General features: G+C 41.8%; 2 protein-coding genes across 4 annotated transcripts in view; one reads left to right on the forward strand and one right to left on the reverse strand.

Annotated features, from left to right (window-relative positions):
• ACKR2 (atypical chemokine receptor 2) overlaps window positions 1-5,732 on the reverse strand; it is a 39,030-nt gene extending 33,298 nt beyond the window's left edge. Inside the window, exon 1 of one of the 2 annotated variants that reach the window (XM_019727520.3) lies at window positions 5,203-5,732. The gene's annotated coding sequence lies outside the window, so the exon portion shown is untranslated. The remainder of the gene's footprint in view (window positions 1-5,202) is intronic. The other variant, XM_019727519.3, reaches the window with a different exon arrangement.
• HIGD1A (HIG1 hypoxia inducible domain family member 1A) lies at window positions 5,650-13,720 on the forward strand. 2 transcript variants are annotated; one of them, XM_019727528.3, is made up of 4 exons: window positions 5,650-5,965; window positions 10,636-10,750; window positions 11,387-11,521; window positions 12,663-13,720. In XM_019727528.3, exons 2-4 carry the CDS (start codon window positions 10,654-10,656, stop codon window positions 12,710-12,712), a joined length of 282 nt encoding a protein of 93 aa, XP_019583087.1. In that variant the 5' UTR covers window positions 5,650-5,965; window positions 10,636-10,653; the 3' UTR covers window positions 12,713-13,720. The 2 variants fall into 2 exon arrangements, with proteins under 2 accessions (XP_019583087.1, XP_074168648.1); XM_074312547.2 differs by lacking the exon at window positions 5,650-5,965 and adding an exon at window positions 9,037-9,066.
• Window positions 13,721-22,323: the final 8,603 nt, after the last annotated feature.

Below are 22,323 nucleotides of genomic sequence, written 5' to 3' on the forward strand. Positions count from 1 at the left end.
TGTGTAAATGATCCTCTCAACATCACTGCATACATGAATCAGGCAAATCTGGGCCAGTCTGGTCAGAGCACAGTAGTATGAGTGAAGTCTCATCTCTGCCATAGATCTTCCCCTAGATCATAGGACTGGCCCCTCGTCATTCAGTTCTCTGCTCAGATGTCACTGGCTGGCACCAGGGATTTGCCTAAGTTTCACGTTTGTTTAATGGGATGCATAGCAGTTCCATCAGCCAAGTCAAAGAGTTTAGGAAAAATTACAGGAGGTGGGTGTAATTTTACAGAGCGGGGGAAGGAGAGGAGAGAGATGGTTAATTCAGTTCACTATGGACATGCTGTGGAATCTGTGATGTCCAACACACAATTGAGTATATAGTTCTGGAGCTCAGGCTAGAAATATGGCAGAGAGAGAAGAGAACATCAGTAGACAGATGAGGGCAAAAAACTATTAGGGTACATGAGATTACTTCAAGAGTAAGAAGGAAAGAGAGTGAGCATAGAATCCTGGAAAACACCAATATTTAAGGGACAGAGGAAGTGAATTCAGTGACAGCAGAGAAGAAAGTATGGCCAAACTCGAGGGAGAACCAAAAGAAAGGTATCAAGGGAAGATGCATGGTGTCAAATAAGATAGAGGAGTCAAGTTAGGTATGGGCTGAGAAACGGAATTATGTCCACTGAATTATGTCCTTCACTATTGCAGTTTCTGTAGTGTGACAGAAATAGAAACAGAAATAGAAATAGAAATAGTGTGTCAAGTGAATGGGGGGTGGGAAAATGTGGAGATAATATGAACACTTTTTACCTCCTAAGTCAGGGAGAAAGAAAATAGAGCAACAATCAGAAGAAGGATGAAGAAGCTAGGAAGGGGTTTTTTATAAGCAGAAGAGTCTTGAATATGACAAGCCTGTAGCAAGCGAGCTAGCAAGAGCACAGAATTACAGGTGGGAGAGCAAACAGCTGATAGATTAGGTGGAAAGAAATGATGGAATCCAGAGCACAGGAGTTGATTGGTGTGCAGTAGGAGGAGGGTACCCAAGACCAGAAGAAATGACTGATATGGTTGCAGGCAAGTCTAGAGGTGGGGGCAAGAAGGGAGAAAGGTGCCAGAATTTCTCAATGCTCTCAGTGAAAAGGGTTAGTGGGGGTATCGGGGGAACGGAAGGTGACCCTGAGCAAAGATAAATGAGAGGATGACTGACAGCAGGGTTCAGGAAACCCTAGAGAAGAAAAGTGTTGAGTTTGAGGTTGCATTGCTCGTTAGTGCTTAGGAATATGGCAGGAAGAGGAAGGGGGCTGGTTTGGAGAGCAGAACATACTAGTGTCTCTTCTGTCCCAAGCACTAGTTTTGGTGTCTTATACAAGGTTATTTAGATCACACAATGCCAAACCTATAAGTTACTTACTAATATCCCCATTTTGTTGATTGAAAAAGTTGAGGTTCCAAGAGGCTAAATAACGTGTTCAAGGTCATAATGCTAAGAAGCATTCAAATCCATGTCTTCTGACTTCATGCATGGTAGCGATCCTGGGGCCCCAGGCCAGTCCCCCTTCCACTCCACCACAGTTTTGCTCCTTGGCATTTGTTAAGAAGAATGCTGCTGCCCCAAACAACAATAACAAATAATACTAAGTGTATCAGTGGAAAAATCAATTCAAGACTAAGATATTTAAAGTATAATATTTTTGTTCACTAAAGAAAATATCACTACATAGACACACAAATCCTACTGCCACATTGGTTACTAACAGGAAAAACATTTCACATGGTTGACCTAAACCAATGATATAAAAGTAGGAGACAGTGTAGACTAGAGATGAAAGGTGCCTGACGGTTCCTTGCTTCTTCTCTGCTAAAATATTGGTTGTAAGCATCTTATATTTATGGTTTTTATGGAATTCCTCTGTAACCAAAAGACTTAAAATGCAAAGCATACACACACACACACACACACACGTAACTATCAATTGTGTTTATAGGTTAGCTAAGTAGGACCTACAGGAATTCATACACACATACACACCATGGAAATGCCATAATTATTCATACATGTAGCACTTACTATGTGTCAGGCAATGTTGGGGCTTTACATACCATTTAACCTTGCCAAGAGCCTAAAAGGTAGGTCCTATTATTGTACAAATGAAGAAACTGAGGCACAGAGTGATTAACTTACTCTTATCACATTGCTAGTAAGCAGCAAAGTGTACTCCCGAGTCTGTGGTCTTAAGCACTATTGTATTGCCTCTCATAAAATGTAAAAGGTGGTAGTGCCTTTTCCCCTCTAAAGAGTTCTGACACGGTGTTTTAGAACTATTCTTCCTAAAGGGCAGAGGGATGGACCAGGCACCTTCAGACTTAATGTTCTGGCATATATAAACTGTGAAAAACAAAAACTGTCTTAAACCTGAGCAAAACATGATGGTCTGATATGGTTATCAGCTGCTCCTTCTGCTGGGGGGAAAAAAAGCATTTCTTATAAAACACTTGAATGAGTAGTCCAGGGAGGGGCCCAATTATTTTTTGCCAAGAATTTTTTGTTTGCTTAAAAACTCCTACCTTTCAGGCAAGTTTTAAACAAAATTTTAAACCATGCTATTAACATGCCTGGAAGTTACCACACAGCGTAAGTACTAGTCCATGATTCTGCAAAGTGCAAAAGGTACACAGGTGTAACATTTTGAGTAGCCCTTCAGGGCAGCACTCTAACATGGAACTTGATGATGGTCTGGACCCTAGCCAATTCTCCCTGGGGACTGGTCTGTAAGGACTACTGCTGCTTCAAAGCAGGGGTCGTTGTCAAAGTGGTAGACAGACCACACTACTGCATATAGCACATAGCAGCCTTCCATATCCTTCAGACCAAGGATACAGCCTCTACACAGAGTATAATGAGCTACATATTGAACAGTTTTTTTTTATTTTATTTTCTGACTGATATTCCATTTCTTATCCATTCTACTTCACTACCAAGTACCGCAAAAGCATTCTGCCTGTCAACATCCTGCTCCAAAACCTTCAAGAGCCACTGATAGCATACTGTTCAAGTTCTTTAATTAGCATTAGTTATCTCGTGTAGCTTAAACCCTACTTTCCATTACTCTTACTCTGCTTTAGTCACAAATTTTTGCCTTTGCCCCACTCTCTACCCTCTGTGCCAGAATGACAATCCCAAACACTACCTCTACTCCTTTGACCAGTTTCCTTTCTGTAATTCTCCCAATTAATTTACATGCTAATTATCCTTCAAAGCCCACTCACAGCCTCAGCCCCTAGAAGCCTTCTTTGAAACTGTTCACTCCTTGTATCTACCTCAATTTCCATTCAAAGCACTTATCATAGACTTATCTTGCATGTTTTTCTATACCTGTTTCTTCTACCTTATCAGATTTTAAATTATTTCAGGGAAGGTACTGAGTCTTTAATTTCTGAGTCCAGTACAGTCGCAGGCACAAAATACACACCCAGTAATTGCTGAAAGTGATTCCGAACTCGAGTTTTAAAATATCCACATGGGGCGGCTGGATGGCTCAGTCAGTTAGAGCGTGAGCTCTGAACAACAGGGTTGCTGGTTTGATTCCCACAGGGGCCAGTGAGCTGAGCCCTCCACAACTAGATTGAAGACAACGAACTGCCATTGAGCTTCTGGTTATTGCCGGTTCAATTCCCACATGGGATGGTGGGCTGCGCCCCCGGCAACTAAAGATTGAAAATGGCAACTGACTTGGAGCTGAGCTACACCCTTCAAAACTAGATTGAAGGACAACTTAGAGCTGATAAGCCCTGGAGAAACACACTGTTCCCCAATTTAAAAATTTTTTTAAAAAATACCCACAGATATTACCAATTTTCTTGAAAGGTTTAACACTTTAGACAAAATTCCACAGAGATCACACAGTATTTTTAACACAGGGTAATGCAGCTTTAAGCTGGGTCTCTCCTACGTAGATATCTGAGTTTAGAAGTCCATTTCCCTTAGATATGGGACAACTACTTGGAATATGAAAAGTTAGAGGCTCTCTAACGAGGGGAAATTAGCAAAGCAGGCAGATAGATGCTTCTTGTGCTGCCTTTTTTCTATAAACTACTGGTGGGTTAATTTAATACATAACTCAAATAATTGTTTAGTCTTCTGCATCAACTACACTTCAAAATGATAGAGTAAGGAGAATGGAATAATACATGTGTATTTGTTACCAATTATGTCTGTATTACGTATGAGAGATGTAACAGGTTGTCGGTGGCCACTGTTGTTTTCTTGTAGCATAAAATAGAATAAAGTGTAGCAGAACGGTCTCCATAAAATAATCTGCCTTAATTGATTGTTTCAGATATTTAGCATCATCATGTACCACGACTTTAGTTTCTACATACTGATCGGAGCTTTCTCACACAAATAGGGCAGGGCCTGGTTTTCTCCACACAGTGTATGACACAGGACATTTTTAAAGCAATAGCTAACACTTTTCAGTAACACCCTACATGTATTCCCTCTTTAACCATCACTACTATCACGCCCATTTTACAAATGGAGAAAGTGGGTTTGAGCGGTAAAGCCCAAGGTCATGGCTGGTCTGTGGTCAACATGGGATTTAGGTCGGCCTGACCCCAAGTCCCATTGTCTAGCAATCAGCAAATTAGCTAACATTATTTTGATTTGTATAAATCCCTCAGGAATAAACATGCTGCGGTGACTGCCGCTATTAGCCTTTGTATTTCCAGAACAGAGACTTAACGACTTCGGGTTTACCTTCAGATTCAAGTGTGCCACGCTCTTTCATCGTTTTAATGCTCCTAAATGAGTCCTTGATTACCCCTAATTATCTTTGAAGCCCTCCAGTGACTGCCATCGGTTATCTCTTTTCTTCATTTAACATTATTGGGCTCCTACTGAACCCAAAGTGTTCAAGGAGATACTGGCACGAACCAGACAAAATATGTGCCTTTCAACAGCTGAAGGCCGACCGCATATCAAGGTACCGGGTTTTAAATGTATCAAACATAACACGAATATTTCCTACATGCGTCTCAACTCAATTACGAGACAAAAAGATGTTCAAAATCCTAAGCTCATGGCACTTAGTTTCTACCTGTATGACAGCACGGGGCAATCTGCCTCGTTTTGTGGTTATACTAAGAGATTCTAATTTAGTCAGACATACGGTACAGTCGTTGAAGCTTTACATCCATTCGCCCAATAGTTACCGATTATCTTGTTCCACGAACAAATAAGGGGCTCCGTTCCCGGAAGTTCACTGTCACAAGGGGCCTCCGACAGCTCTTTCCTCACAGAAACCTCCCCTGATCTGGCTGAGGTCACAGCTCCAGCGCCTCGGTGCGGGCAATTAATGGCTGTCCCCAACTGCGTAAGCTCCCCGAAGGGTTCCCCCCGAGGCCCGACAGGGCGTTTGTGACAGACACCCACCAGGGGAGTGGAATGGATCGACCGCTCCGCCGCCCCCGCGGTCGGTGCCCCTGAGGGCCGGACCCGGCTCCCACCTCACCCGCAGCCTCCCAAGGACTGGCCCCGGTCGAAACCCCGCACCCCCGACCCCGCCAGGCCCGCGCTCCGGACCCGGCGTTCACGTTGCTCGCCGCCGCCGCCGCCGCCCCAGGCGAAAAGGACTAGAGAAATCTGAAGGACGCCCCGGCCAGGGGCCAGGAGCGCCCAAACACCCTCACGGACATCCCGGACGCCGACCTCTCACCGCTGACGCGACAGCTACGCGAGATCCGGGGTTCCGGAGCCGCAGCGCGTCGACCCAGCCAATCCGGGACCCGCTCCGGGCCGCCCCACCCACCGCGGACAGGCACGCGCCCACCGGCTCGGCCCCGGCCCCCGCGTGCCGCTCCCTGGCTTCTGATTGGCTGGAGCCGGCTGTGGGCGGGACGGGGAGAAGCCGGCCAGACGGCTCGCGCGGGCGGGGGTCAGAAGCCGGTTGAAGTTTGAGGGAGTCTGTGATTCTTTGTAAGTGGAGTGTGAAGGGGTATTGGGAGCGGGGGTCGCCCTACCGTGGGGTGGAAGGAAGTGGGGCCGCTCTTGGCTCGTCCGAGAGCGTCTTAGGAGGGTTGGGGGCCGCGGGGCTGAGAGTGGATCGCGGCCTGGAAGGAAGGGGGTGAGCTACGTGTGTAGTTGGCGGGGGTCAGGCCGGACCTCGTGGTTCAGGGAGATTGGGGGTTCAAAGACGTGGCTTGACGCCCTGTCGGGTGAGAGGATACGAAGCCAGTGAGATGAAGCAAGTTGTAGATTGAATTGTGGCTGAAAGGGAAGACTGACGGATGGGGCAATAATGAGTGATGATAATGAGTGACCGCGTCGGGGGCTGGGGCCGACTCCCGGGAACACGTAGCGTGGAGCGGACCCCGAGCGCGGAGCCGAGCGGCGGACGAGGAGGGGCTGGGAGGGCGAGCGCTCCGGCCGTGGAGTCCTGACAAGGTCACGGGAAGAGAGAGGGGAGGGAGGTGGAAAGGTTGAGGGCAGGGCGTAAAACCACACTGCGATCCTGTGCTCCCCGACCCCCCGTTTCCCACCCTCGGCGGCCCTCTCTTGCCCTAGGAAGGTGAGAAGGCCTCAGGCCCTGTGAAAGCATCTGTGATGGAATTTAAGTTTCTTCTGGTTAGAGATTACAAAACGTACGTAGCATGGCTTGAGAACTGGGAGCAGCCGAAATGATTCGGCAGTGTTACTCGCCCTTCTTTTATTACCGGTATGGGAAGCAGTTGTTTCCCTCTTCGGGGTACTTCCTACCAAAGGCATCTGTGCTTCCGGAAGTACCCAGGCACTTGAGCAGGAACGGTTTGGATGAAAAACTCTGACAGGTTGAGGTGGTACCAGGCCCCAGCATGACAAACACATTTGAGTCCTGTACACCAGGGCCTCTCTCACTTCTCGTGTGGACCAGAATCATTAGAGGGGACTAATTAAAATCCACATTCCTTGGGCCCTGCCCCAGACCATCTGAATCAGAATCTGTATCGTGGGACCTTGGCAGCCATTTTTAAAGGAGCTGATGGGTAACTGATGCAAAATCAAAATTTCAGACCATTGTTCGATAGTCGTTCCTGAGACCAAAATGACAGGCTGTGAAGATCCTCCAGTCTGTTGCATCCCCTGATGCTGGGCAGCTCCTCCTCCCTTATGTCTCTTGTAGGTTCTTAAGCATTTTAAAAGGTCTTCAGTAGTATCTCACGCATTGTACAGAATAATTTGTGTTTTCCAAGTTGGCTTTGAATATCTGGTTACTGGTGCCTCTTTTTGCACCTGTTCCACTCTCTGACAGATATCGGTCAATTGCTGTGGGTGGATGAGAAAACGATAAAGGAAAATCTAGTGCTAGTGAAAAAAAGATCCTTTGAAATTATTAGATAAGTCTCTGGGGAATAAGGCTCCATTTAATTTTAGGCATGATTTGCATATTTTTTACAATTCAAAGAGAGATGCCAGCTTCTGTTAAGGAATAGATTTTAATATTTTTCATATTAAAAATATACCAACATCATAAGACTGATGACTTGGCAATATATTGTCAATCAAAAGAACGCTGGTCGGTGTATCAGGAGAGCTGGATTCTAGTCCTACCCCACCAGAAATGTATTCCTGCTGTTGAGCAGTTCATATAACCCTTCCTAACCTTTTTTCCATATGTAAAATAAGGCTTTTGGCATGAATTAGTCATCTGGGTTGTTATTCTCAAAATAAATGATTTATAGTTACTAACCCTGATCCTTTAAAAGTTAACCATTTTGAGTTTGCTGTAAATCAGGAATAGTTGGGGAACTTCTAGGTGGTAGTTAGGAAGAGAATTATCAAAACCTCATATTCAGGGAGTGTTATAAATACAGTACTGTTAAATGTATAAGATATAAAATACAAGTTAACGTAAGTGTTGGATTTTTAATATTTCTCTTCATTAATTTTATCCTGAAATGTTCACACAAAGTGTTGTGGATCAGAAATCAGAGACCAATCATCATTAGTCACTTAAAGCAAATAGTGACCACACCCTGATTCTTATTCTAGGTACTGCTTTCTGAAAGCCAGACCAAACGTCGACCCATAGAAACTTCAGCGTTTGTATCATATGTGAGGAATGGAGATCAGTGGATTTTCTTCTGTTCTCTCATATACAGGACAGAGACAGCCATTCCCCTCCCTCTGGGATGAAAAAAAACTTGAACTCGATTGACCTCTTAGAATTATAGTGATCCAGATGTGAGAGGTTAAGAGGAAAAGCTACCTACTTTCTTGCTTTTAAAAATAATATTCCTAAATAAATTACCTGAGAGTGATTTTAACTATAGAAAAATGTTACTTTCAAATTATTGAACAAGCATTTTTTGGTGTACTTTCTACATGCGAAGCATTTTGCCAGGCAATGGAGACAGATACAAAGGGCAGGTGTAGCCTCCTGACTTAAAGGATTCTAGCAAGAGAAACAGTGACATAGTCATTTATAAGAAAGAATTATTATAGAGAAAATGTGGGGTTGTATGGGACTGCATAACCAAAACATTGTCATAAACTTAGAGAATCAAAGAATTTCCGGAGGAGCCAGGAAAGAGAGTATATGAAGGAGATGGAAAGGGAGGCGAAGTGTTAGAAGAATCAGCTTGTGCAAAGGCTTGGAGGTATAGAGAGCATCTATAAGAAGTTTAATTGATTAGAATGTGGGTTTGGCAAGGGAGGTGGAAGGAGAATTTGTGATAAAAATTATGCCTTTGAGAAGCTTATGATTAGTTATGAAGGCAACTAATAAACATATACTAACCTAAAATAAATACAATGTTTAATCTCCATCTTGTCAGTTTATGTAGTTTCTTAAAGGCCAATTTCAAATATTTTTCTGTGAAACTTCCCAAAGCTACTTAGCTAAAAAACATCACACTCTAAATTCAGTTCTCATTCTCTCTCTTATGCTATTGGCAAGTAATCACACTATGTCATGTCTCTTTTTAAAAAAATCTACTTTTTGAACCATTATTTATTTCAGTGTTTGTTTTATCTTTTCAGCTATATAGTGAACGTTCTGAACCTTGAGCTTCTTGAACCTTGTATATAATAAAAGCTCAGTAAGTAGAGGTTTATTCAATTAGGTAATAGAGCACAAAGAGAGAGACAGACGGACAGACACTAGTTCTAATCTGAGTTTTCTCCAATTGAGATGTGTGATACTGCACAATTCCTCTGGATTAAGGTTGTCTTCTCTGTCAGATGACAGAATTAGACTCTTCCCAGTGGGGATGGGGACTTGAAGGGATGATTTTACTTTTCAAACTAAGTACTAAGCCTCACCTCTAGAGGTGGATTTTATTTGAGGGCCTTAACCACTACTAACACCCCTTGAATAGCAGTGTTGAATGAGACATATTGTTAGAGAAGGGAGTATGATTGATGCCCATGAGAAACCCAGAAGTGAAGGTACTGAGATTTTATATGGGTAGTGGGATGGGCAGCTGACTTTTGAGTTTATTGTAATTGATACCAGTCAGAGACTTGTACACTTACATACTATGTTTGACTCCCTTATTTTATCTATGGGTAAAGTTTATAGGCAGCTCAAATCAGCTCAGTGAAGAAGGAAGTATATACACAATTACTGTGACTAAGGTGAAATTGAATTTATTATTGCATCATTGTGATGAAACGCCTCCTAGCTTCCTGTGTGAAGAAAGATGACTGAAAAGGGAGAAGGAAGCCTTTGGTCTCTGTGATAATGGAAATGAAATTTTTTTCCTGCCCCCTTATTCATATAATGATCGGGCCAATATCTTGCCTTTTTTGGTACCACTTAAAGGAATAATATAAAAGAAAGTAGATAAATTTTTAAGAGGGAAGCCCAGGGAATATATGATGTGTAAAGGAAGACAGCTAAAGCTTAGGTGATATTCATTAAGGAGACCCTGAGGGTAGTTCAATTTATGTTATAGTAATGTTAAAAATGATAACCCTAAGTCAAAAAACTAAGAGTTCAATCGAACATAAGTCATGTTTAAAAGGAAACATTTTTAGCAATAGTATTTAAAATAAAAGCTTTGTCCTTAAAAGGAGTCAATAATGAGCTAAGTGGAAATCTCGGCTATTCTGAATAATCTTCCCCAAAGAGAGCCACCATCAATAATAGAGATTAGTGTAATAGGTTGGAAACTATTCAGAGGTGAGAACTGAAGCCTGGTAGCATCTTGGAACAAATAAGTCAGTTGCAGTTGAAAGCAGTAAAGACTACACTTAACTACTCAAAAGTATTTAGTAGGATTTTCAACATGCTATTGAAGAGGCAATAAGGACTATTCGTTTGTTTGAGTAAACTTAAACTTGTCAAGTTGAAGTTGACTAAGGATGAAGATAGTCATGAAATTAATAGCAACTATTTTAATAGACACAAGTAATTTTTAAAAATTCACTGTTATTAACAATGTGGTACTAAAAAGGAATTGATTGTATGGGTGAAACATCAAAACAGTAGGGGGTGATAAAAACATATAACCCTCCCTAAAGGTGGCTGTGGATTAAAAATGCAGTTGATTTATAAAAATATTTTTTAAAGTTCTTGGATAGCATATACTAGCATTATTTTAAGTACATCCATTTATTGTTCTAGTTGGTTTTGATTGCAGAACCTCATGGAAATTCTCTTTCAGGAAGATTCTTCAATCACTATGTCAAGCAACTCAGATGTTTCTCTTTCTTCATATGATGAAGATCAGGGATCTAAACTTATCCGAAAAGCTAAAGAGGCACCATTTGTCCCCATTGGTAAGTTTGCCTTTGATGTTCTAATAATGTGTTGTATGCTTTAACACAGCTGAAGTATGATCTGCTTGTTCATCAAGCATATCCATAAATCATTTATTTTCAAATATTTTTCATATGTTGTTAAAATATGCTGAGATTGGCATGATACAGGTCTTATTATAAAAATTCTGTGTGTATTTAGACTTCTTGTTTTATTGAATGTGTTGGGGGACCCCCAAGACCACCCTGTCTCAATGATTTGCTGGAAGGACTCATAGGACTTTAAAAAAAGCTGTTGTAATCACAGTTATGGTTTATTACCATTTCTGTTATGTTAACTGTTCCTTTCAGAGAGGGAAGTAGGACAGATAGGAAGAGTTTGTTCCCCTGGTGCTCTTAAAGGAATTTATCTACTGGCTTCACAAGCCCACATTTTGAAGATCTTAACTTTTTTGATCGGCTACTGTTTGCTACCAATTTTGGATCTGGAGTTCTGTTCTGAGGGAGAAAATTAAAAATTTGATGTGTATGTTAGCTAATTAATGATCTCATAAAGCATCCTTGTAAAAATAATAGAAAGTACATTGATTGATGGTAAAATCATCTTGGTTCCCTGCCCCCATGTATCTGACATACTTGTGACTGTTTGCTTTATAGGAATGGCAGGTTTTGCAGCAATTGTTGCGTATGGATTATATAAGTTGAAGAGCAGGGGAAATACCAAAATGTCCATTCACCTGATCCACATGCGCGTGGCAGCCCAAGGCTTTGTTGTGGGAGCAATGACTCTTGGTAGGTCCCGCAGGAAATTTTCACATTTGTGGTTCCCCATTGGATTTTTTTGTAAATAAAAGAAGGTAGATACTTTTAGCTAACTTTGAAGCAGTTTGCAAATATCACATATTTATTCTCATGGAAAAAATGAATTAATAAAAATAGTTCAAGTAGTGACATAATTTTACTCTGTATGAAATATCTTACTAAGATTTGGAAGGAAGGAAGGAGGGAGGGAGGGAGGGAGGGAGGGAGGGAGGGAGGGAGGGAAGGAGGGAGGGAGGGAAGGAAAGAAGGAGACAATCCTGTCCACTGAGTTTATTATTTCCTTATGAGTCTAGACATGCAAATAGGGTTGGAAGTAAGATCCATTATCTAGGAAAGACATGATTACTATTTTATTGAGGTTTTGAAGGTGGAAAAGATTTTTTTAATGTAGGTATTACGTGCTTTTATGGGCTTTATAATTAATTGACTTTATCTGGTGTTGTGTAGCAAGAGTGACTCCTTCTAAAGGTTCCAGATAAATATTGATTGTCCTTGAAAACAAATTTTTTTTTTAATTTTATTGGGAAATATTGGAGTACATTGTGTTTCTCCAGGGCCCATCAGCTCTAAGTAGTTGTCCTTCAATCTAGTTGTGGAGGGCACAGCTCAGCTCCAAGTCCAGTCACCATTTTCAGTCTTTAGTTGCAAGGGGCACAGCCCACCAGCCCATTCGGGAATTGAACCAGCAACCTTGTTGAGAGCCTGCACTCTAACCAACTGAGCCATCCGGCTGCCCCTCTGGAAGCTCAGCGGCAGCTCGTTGTCTTCAATCTAGTTGTGGAGGGCGCAGCGCACTGGCCCCCATAGGAATCGAACCAGCAACCATGTTGTTCAGAGCCCGCGCTCCAACCAGCTGAGCCATCCGACCACCCCTAAAACAAATATTTTAACCGTCTGAGCTAGTCACACTAACCTCAGTCTGCTTGGGAAACTGAAAAGAATGTTAGAAATTTAAATTGTTTAAGAAGGCAAGAGCAGCCTAGGGTCTTGTTCCCCTTATAAACATCACATGCTAGCAAGGATGCTACTTTTAGCCTGTTTGTGAACTGTTTTTAATTGTCTTAATATTGAAAAAATACTAATATGCTTAACTATCATTCTTTTTCTTTAGGTATGGGCTATTCTATGTACCAGGAATTCTGGGCAAAACCTAAGCCTTAGAGGAGATGCTGTCTTGTCTGGTCGGTGATGCTTGCTGTAGTAAGACATCTCATATTGAGGTTATATGTTTGTATTGAAAATAAATCGTTTGAGTGCGTCAGACAATAACATGGTAACTTGCATATTGGCGTCCTTTCTTGCAGGCTTGTTTTGCCTGCTGACTAAATTACTAGTGACTAGAGTTCACTAACTCTGTTGTTCAGAGGAATCAAGTTAGCACCTAAGAAACATGTCACTTTCAAATGCACTGGATAGTGGTAAAATGTCCACCTTGTTAAACCCTTCTGATGAAATTAGTTCTAAAGAAGACAACATGCCAATCCCGAAGTACTCCCAGTTGCTGCAGAATATCACATGCTTTTGATGTTATGTGGGAATCCCATTTGCCCCTGTTAATTTAACTTTTTTCTGCCTGCCTCATGGACTGAAAGAGTGCTTCAGTTTTTAGGGCTGGTTGGCTCTTGAAGAACGCTTTCAGAACAGTGCATGGCACGCAACGTTACAAGCCTCCCCACAGCTGAAAATGTGTGTGTGTGTGTGTGTGTGTGTAGCCAAACCTAAAATGCCGATAGTAGGCCTGCTAGAAAGTAGTATTTATTTCAGAATCCTACTTGTAAACATAAGAATAACTTAATTATGGATCCCAGATTAGCTCTTTTGTAATTGCAGAATTATATTTTTGTTGCTGTTATATTAGAATAATTTTTTAATGTCATCTTGAAATAGAAACATGTATTTTAAGTGCTAATGCAAAGTAATGAAAAACACTTTTTAAACGTGTGCAGTATGTTTATTTTCTCTGTACGAATTATAAAGATTAAATTGAACGAATTACCTGTAATGGAAGTGATTAATGATTTATGAGCAATCTGGTCAGACATACACAAACTTTGGTGTACTACAGAAGGCTTTACTGTACTTGTGAAATTCTCTTGTCTAACCTGAATTTACATTCCATGGTGACAACATGGTAAATGTAGTGCTATTAAAGTAAGTAAACACATCAAATGTCTTGTATTTATTTCAGTTTGGAAAAATAAATTGTTCCTCAAAGTAGCATAAAAAAGAAAAAAGAGAACATTTTGTACCTTTGGCAAGAACCAGGGTTAAAGAATATTTACCAAATAGGAATGATGGCTAACATTTATGGAGCTTTAACTGTGTGCCACACACTGCTCTAAGCACTTTTCAGGTATATTGTCATTTAAGTTTCCTAACAACCCTAAGAGGTAGGAGCTGTGATCCTCATTTCACAAAGGGGGAGACTGAGGCATGAATAGTTTAAATAACTAACTCAAGGTCACATAGCTAGGGAAAGTTGTAGGTTTGGGACAAACCTGAGTAGTCAAGTGGTAGATGCCAGCAGCTGTTAAATAGACTTGAAATGTCGGCCTTTGTGAAAGAAATGCCAGAGTAGCAGTAGTTAAAATTAGACAAGAGGTTATATTATAGCATGGTCTTGGCTCGCCACTGACTGTAGAAGCTGGACCAAATATTTTCCTAGCTGTGGAATGAGAGATTGGTCTAGGTAATTTCTGTGGCCCTATATACCTTATAGATCATTATATGGGTCTATGAGAAAATGCTTAAAAAATATATGCTATTACTAAGAACTTTAATCAGTTTCCAACAGACATTACAGGAAATGCTTGTAGGCAGTCCTAACAATTGTTTCACGAAGGATAAGCCTTCTGCAGAAGAACAATTGGGGAACAAGTTTCAGAAAAATTGTCATTCTAACAGATGAGTATATTACTGATTTTGTGAAACTGAATACACTGTAGAGAAATTGATCTAGACGAATGCCAGAGGATAGACAGAAGAACAAAGTGAAGTGTTGAGATGGTGGTGATCATTATGTGATCAAGAGAACATGAGTGGGCTTGCTTGCCTGAAGAGGAGAGTGGTAAATAAGGGTGGGTGAATAGGCTGGCATCAGATTATGGAAATTCTTAAAAGTGGCTCCAGTGGATATGATACTATTTTTTATTGAGTCAGACCTGGGTTCATGGTTCTGCCACCTACTAGCCAAGTAGCTGTGGTTTCCTCATCTGTATAATGGGGACCACATCAGTGGTCTAGGTTTTGGGGGAAGATTAAATGCAATGGTGAATGTAAAGGGCTTAGCATAGCACTTGACGTATTAGCAAACTCAGGAAATGCTTGCTGTTACCTTGTCACTGTGTTAAGCTTGGGAATGCAACAGCACAGGAGATGCATGGGCCCTGCCCTCTCACAACTTACAGTCTAGCAGGAAAGGATGGCACTAAGTAAGTGGTTACAAAAAGCATAATGAATGCTAGGAACAGGATGCAGTAGGCTGGGGGGCCTAACCCAGGGTTGCGTCAGAGAAGGTCTCCCCGAGGAAGCGTGTTCTACCTTAAGGAGATGGTATGCCGATTTTTCACTGAGTTCGATTCCTTGCCTGAATGTTGCGTGTTACTGGAGCCTTGAAGTATGATTGCTTCCATACCTCTCTCCTCCACTAGTCTGCTTGATGAAGTTTTCCATCCAGAGCACCTGGCGTTAGTGACTGCTTCATACACGAATAGGTGTTTAGTAAGTCTTTGAACTAATTAGAACAAGTACGTTTTGTTTCTTTCACATTCAGGATCCTGCTGTCCCCAGAGAAGTTACCTATTTCTAGTAAGCGACAGTGACATCTGGTGGTGACAGTTGGAATTTGACTCCACACCTAGATAAAACCTCTTTGAAGTACCCTCCGCTTCCCGATCCACTGAGTCAGGATTTTGGCGTACAGAGTTGGTCGTGTAGGCCACGCCTCTTGCCTCCGATGGGGAAATGCCCAGAGAGTTTCAAGAACTTGAATTTTAGGATCCATCCCTATGTAAATGTACAGCCTGTGGCAACATACCTACTAGGCCAGAACTCAGCTGCATGAACATAAGGTATTTTAAAGCTCTGAGGACCTGCCAAATAGTGGAGCTGACGGTTATTTATGTACTTGATCCTGTGGGAAAGCTCTTCAAACAAAACAGGGAAATTTGAGAAAGGAAACCGAACATGCACCAGCCCTGATACAGAGCCTACTTTCCCCTTAGTCACTGAAATGAGGCAAAAGATTTTGTTTTTAGCAAAACAAAACTTAGGAAAATTTCTCCTAAATTCAGCAGTGCTAAATAGAGTGGAGGCCAGCGTCCACTTGGTCCCCTCAGAGGAACTGAGGAACAGATCCTCTCTGTAGTATTCTGAGCTTCTTACAACATTGGTATTAGGTCTTTTTCCTGCCCCCAGTGTAATTCTGACGTGTCACAGTGTGACTAAAATTTTGCAATGTGAGGTGGAAATGCCACCATACCTTTCAGCTAGAGCCCTATTACCTAGACACAGCCTGTCTACAGCCATACTTAGTGTCTCCCTCACCGCGCTCCTTCCTGCCTTACCCATTTCTGTCACCCTCCATCTCCCTGTCACATTCTGGGCTCAGACTCTTAGAAGTGTCTCTCCTTCCTCCTGTCATTTATCTCTAGTAAATCAGTCACCAACTCCTGCCACTTTTTCATAAGCAAAGTCTCTCCTCACTCAAACTTGTCCTTTTCCTTTCCCTGTCGCCACCACTAAACCTGGGTCCTCCACCTCCTGAACAGGAGGTGCCACCTGGCTCCAGCAGCGACACTGATGCCGAAGCCCTGTGCTCACCACTGCCCCTGACACCTTTGCTTGCGCTCTGCTCCTTTCCTGAGTGTTCCCCTTCTCCACTCCCAGTGAATTCAGTGCTCTCCTTAAAGAGCCAACCCAACTTCTACTTTTGATACAGCTTCTTTGCACTCTTCTAGGCCACAGTGAACTTGATCTTTTTTCAGATTTTGCCATATTCGAGTCTAAAATAGTGCATGCTCCGCAATGATAATAATTATGTACAGTGCTTTGCTGTATATAAAAGGCCATAATACTCTTTTCTATTAGTTCCTCAAAAATTCTGAAGCACCTATTATCCTGACTTTTTCCATGAGGAAAGCTGTAATTGGTTCAAGGCCATGCAGTTGAAAAGTGACAGAGCTGGGGCACAAATGCAGAACTTGAGACCCTTGGTCACGTGGAGAGACTGCATCATGGAAGGGAAGGCAGGTACATAAAGTCATGCCTGTTTAAGAAATACCTGTCCTTCCCTTCCCTTCATGCCCGCCGCCCATACACCTGCATGCTCATCCAGGTCCCAAGTCCAGTATCATTCCCAATACACCGGCGCTACTTTATCCTCAGATTGTTTCTTATGTGAAAATCCTCAGGATTTGTTTCGGCCTTTATAAGAAAGGAGATTCCCATATGTACTAATAAATGGCCTTGACTGTTGAGGAGGTGGAAAATTAAAAACTAGAAAGTACACGAGGCATTGGGGAACATAATCAAACTGATTTTCACTGAGACCAGGTAACTTTCATCCAAGAGTTTTGAAAGGTCATGTTATGAACCAAGAGTGGGAATGAGAAATTTGGGAGGAAAATATAAAATATATTGCCAATCCATTGTGCGGAGGGCTTGGCGGAGAGCCAGAGTAGATCTCATCCATCACAGAGGTCCCTAAGAACTCAGGACTAACGAATCTTGGCAGAACATTGCGTTTTCTAATACAGTCAACATGATGAATGAGATCACCATACATACAAACACATCTTAGACAAAATAGCTCCATGGATAAAATAAGACTTCACCGTGGCCAAAATGGTGTTAAACTAAAACACAAAATGTACTGAGGGTAATCCACAAGAGGCTGGTGGCCAATAAAGAAAGCCCAAATCCATGGCGAATCAGAGAGGCAGAACTGGCAGTGTGTATCCAGTACCTTCCAGAGAGAAGGAACTTGAGCCTGGAGAAAAGGAAAAATTTTTATGTGGGGGCTCCTGACTGTGAAGAGGAATACCTAGTAAGGCTTAATTAACCCTTGGTCAAAAATATCTCTGTTTGCTCTGAATCCATGCACAATAGCTTTCTGATGACTCTTGGCTTTGAGGGTGTCTGGAAAGGGAGAGGCTCTGGCTATCAGTCACAATCCTGTAAAGTAAATGGGTGACTTAGTATTCCGGGTTCCATGTCAATCACAATACTTCAACTGGTGTAGGTCTGTAACGGGGTGCAATGCTTCTTTCCCTTGATTCTCCCCTAATTCTAGCCTGTATTTCTATAGATAACACTAATTGACCCGAGCGGTTCTGCCTGAGGCTCGAGTAACTTCTGGTCTGACCAGCTGGGAACAAGGATTTAGAGATTTTCCCACTCTTCCTTGGATCCCATCTCTTGCCGTGCCTCTTCTCCCTTCCCTGGATATATAGGATGCTGAAATTTGGGGTGCTGTTAAGATGGATTTGAGAAAACTAGAAATCTCTCTCCTGCCGCCATTCCGATAAAACCTTTCCTTATTCCAAACTCTGATCTATCAAATAATAAATATTCGATGCGCCAAACACACGGGCCTTGTGACGACAACAGGTCTAGCCCCAAGAGACACTCCTGGTACAATGACCCAATGAGATTTCGGACCTGCAAAGCTGAGGTCCATAGTGGGGAGAACCAAAAGGAGCCTGGGTGTTAAGCTGCAGCAAAGCTTACTTCCATTTTGAGGCAAAACAGCTAAATCTGTAATAATAATGACAACTGAAAAGCATTTCAGTTTACAAAGCACTTTCATGACCTGTTTGATTGTCATGGTAATAAGGGTACTATTGCTATTTTAAGAAGGTTGAGGTTTATGTCTTACATCGCAGAGGTAATACCCCAGGACTCTTACCTCTGACAGTTTATTTAATTCAATTTTGCTTCTCAGTAAGAGTAGGACCACTAACTGTTTATATTTACTTACTTGCGGGAGAGAGTATAATTTCAGTGAAGGGAAATCTATTTGGTGACCTTATCTTTTAAAAGATAAATAAGCATGAATGAAGGCCCCACTTTAAAGCTGGAGCTACGTTGAACTCCGAGAAGGACCTAATTTGGGAATCAGAAAAAAGAGCAGTTAGACCCACACAAATATGCTCAACTAATTTTTTCAACATTTCATTGTAAAATATACGTAACAAAGTTTACCATTTAACCAATTTCAGTGTACAATTCAGTGACACTAAGTACACTTACAATGCAATGCAACCATTACCTCCATCTGCCTCCAGAACCATTTCATCCTCCCAAACAGAAACTTCAGACCCTTTAAACAATCGCTCTCCATTTCCCTTCCCTACCCACGCCCCTGTCAACCTTTATTCTACTTTTTGTCTCTATGAATTTGCCTACTCTGGGTAATTAACATAAATGAAATCATACAATATGTGTCCTTCTGTGTCTGGCTTATTTCACTTAGCATAATGTACTCAAGGTTCATCCATGTTGTACAGTGTATCAGAATTTCGTCCTTTTTATGGCCCAATAATACTCCATTATATGGCTATACCACCTTTGTTTATCCATTCATCTGTTGAGGGACACGAGTTGTTTCCACCTTTTGGCTATTATGAATAATGCTGCTATGAACATTGGTGTACAAGTATTTGAGGCCCTGCTTTAATATTATATTTTGGGCATATACCCAGAAGTGAAATTGCTGGATCATATGATAATTCTATGTTTAACTTTTCGAGGAAGTGCCAAACTTTTCTACAGTGGCTGCACCATTTTACATTTCCACCAGCAATGCCTAGGGTTTTAATTTTTCCACATCCTGGCTAACACTTGTTATTATCCAGTTTTTAAATACTAGCATCCTGATGGGTATGGAGAATTATCACACTGTTGTTTTGACTTGTATTTCCTTAGTGGCTAGTGATATTCAATATCTTTTTATGTGCTTATTGACCATTTGTATATCTTCTTTGGAGAAATGTCTGTTCAAGTCCTTTGCCCATTTTTTAATTGTTTTGTTGTTGTTGTTGTTGAGTATGTTCAACTGATTTTTGACAAAGGTTCAAAAGCAATTCAATGGAGGAAGCATACCTTTCAACCAATGGTGCTGGAGTAATTGGACATCCCATAGGAAAAAACAAAAAAAACTTTGACCTAAACGTCATACAAAAATTATATCAAAGTAAATCATGAACATTAAACTCTAACACTTAAGAAAATCATAGGGGAAAATCTTTAACATCCAGGAATAGGCAAGGAATTCCTACACTTGACACCAAAAGCATGATCCATAAACAAAAGAAATTGATAAACTGGACCTAATCAAAATTTGAAAATTTCATTCTGTGAATGCCCAGGTGAAGAGAACTGAAACACAAGCTAAAGACTCGGAGAAAATATTTGAAAACCACATACCCAGCAAACGACTAGTATCTAGAATATATGAAGAATTCTCAAAACTCAACAGTTAGACATTGGGTAAAAGACATGAACAGACACTTCACCAAAAAGGATATACAGTTGGCAAATAAGCACCTGAAAAACATGTTCAATATCATTACCCATCATGCACATTAGAACCACAATGAGATGTCACTACACACCTATGAGTGGCTAAATAAAAAATAGCGAGTCACTCGTACATCACTGGTAAGAATGTAAAATGGTACAGCCACTCTACAGAACAAGTTGACAGTTTGTTAAAAAACTAAATAGATTACCATACAGCTGTACTCTTAGGTATTTATTCCAGAAAAATGAAAACTTAGGTTCACACAAAAACCTGTACATGAATGTTTACATCGGCTTGATTCGTAATAACCCCAAACTGGAAACAGCTCAGAAGTCCTTCAATGGGTGAATGGTTAAACAAACGCTGGTACGTCCATACCATGAAAAACCCCTCAGCAATAAAAAAGGAGCAAATTATTGAAACACACAACTTGGATCAATCTCCAGAGAATTATTCTGAGTAAAAAAGTCAATCCCCAAAGGTTACACATTATATTATTCCATTTACATAAAATTTTTGAAATGACAAAATTTTAGAAATGGAGAACAGATGAGCAGTTAGGGACTTGGGGGAGGGGAGGGCAAGAGAAAAGTGGGTGTGGTTATAAAAGCCCAACAAGGGGAGCAGTCGTGACAGGCATGTGCAGCTCCATGGAAAGGCCTGCCATGTCTGTTGCTGAGCCCTGACTTGGGGACAGGGGTGCTATTCAGGAAGGCTGCGCCAGCAGTTGGTTCCGTGTGAGGAGCTGATGGGCAGCTAAGGCCGGTGGATAAACAGACTCATGGTTCAGAGGAGAAACCAGGTTTGGGGTTGTCCATTGAGAATAATCAAGACCTGAGGGGCACAGGGAGGGAAGCTGAGATCCCAGCAGGTGGGGGGGGGGGGAGAAAAGGAGGCGTGAAGGGGTGGAGACACGTCTCAGCAGGCCAGAGGAGCAGGAGGAGGGCTGGGGCACCAGGGAGGGAAAAGCTAAGCGGTGCTGGTGTCAGATGCTCTGGGAAGCAAGCAAGAAGGTGGGGGGGGTGGGGGAATGAAGGAGGAGGGCCTATTGGATGGAAGTCAGGGTGTCACGGGGGACTTGGCTGAGGCAGAGCCAGTGGCAGGGCTGGGAGTAAAGCCAGGTGTGAGCAGACTGTGCAGGGAACCAAGTGAGGTGAGAAAGGTGGTTTCCTCACCTTGCCTGATTTTTGGTTCATCAGAATGGAACAAACAAAGCCACCATTTAGAGAAAAACGCCCAGTTATGTGGAGAAAACCTGAAATAGTGAGGGATGGGGTCAGGGCTCACAAAACGGAGAATTTGTTTGAAAGCTTCTTCACAATAGAGGGAGGTGGCAGGGTGGTGGCAACTCGCCACCCCAAGGAGAAGAGGGCTTGCCTGGCCCCACAGCTCTCAGCTGGCACACCACGCCCGCCTGCTTCCCCCCCAACCGGTGTGTGTCATAGTCCCAGGCCTGGGAAGTGATCCCTTAATGAGATAAAGTCTACAAGCATTATAAACATGAAAAAAAAAAAAAAAAAGCCCAACAAGGGGGATCCTTGCGATTTAAGTGTTCAGTGTCTTGACTGTGGTGGTCAAATTAAACATGTGATAAAATTGTATAGAACTAAATACACATACAAAAGTGAATACAAGCAAAACGGGGGAAATGTGAATATGATCCGTGAATTGTGTCAACATCAGTATTCTGGTGGTGATATTGTACTAGAGTTCTACAAAGTGTGTGGTGCCACATCTTCGTGCCTGTCTGTGGGCGAATGCCTCGTGAGGAAAAAGAGAAAGAAAAACAACTATGGGATATGTGAAGCTTTTCAGATTATAAAGGCCTGGATAAATACAGGAAACACTTCCTTGGATCTCGTTTCCTAGAAATTTGTCTCCCACCTGCATATAACCCTGAATACAGTAGTGACTAAAACTGGGGAGTGCCTTAAAAAAAAAAATACAGGTGTTTTCCACTATGAAAATAAACCACGTTCATTATATTTAAAATCCTCTAAAACGCAAAAATACAAACATAGCACTGCAATTCCAGCACCCCAATATAATAACTTTTAATATTTCTATGTATCCCTCCCAGTCTTGTTTCTGTGCCTAGTTTTAAAACACACAACTTTATTTATTTAGCAATTACTATTTTGTCTCCTGCTTTTTTCACTCACCATCACATGACCTTCTCCCACAATGTTTTTTACATTTTTCATAAATATTCTGAACGGCTACGTTAATTTTCGTGGTGGGATCATTG

This window comes from Rhinolophus sinicus, chromosome 5 (genome assembly GCF_057876585.1).
Source record: "Rhinolophus sinicus isolate RSI-liver-muscle chromosome 5, RSI-T2T, whole genome shotgun sequence".
NCBI lineage: Eukaryota > Metazoa > Chordata > Mammalia > Chiroptera > Rhinolophidae > Rhinolophus > Rhinolophus sinicus.

What these genes read in the sequence shown, in the direction of transcription:
- HIGD1A (XM_019727528.3), top strand. Translation starts at nt 10,654, where the DNA reads ATGTCAAGCAACTCAGATGTTTCTCTTTCTTCATATGATGAAGATCAG. An exon ending in GGCACCATTTGTCCCCATTG is followed by an intron (nt 10,751 to 11,386) that starts GTAAGTTTGCCT and finishes TTTGCTTTATAG; the next exon opens with GAATGGCAGGTTTTGCAGCA. An exon ending in TGTGGGAGCAATGACTCTTG is followed by an intron (nt 11,522 to 12,662) that starts GTAGGTCCCGCA and finishes CTTTTTCTTTAG; the next exon opens with GTATGGGCTATTCTATGTAC.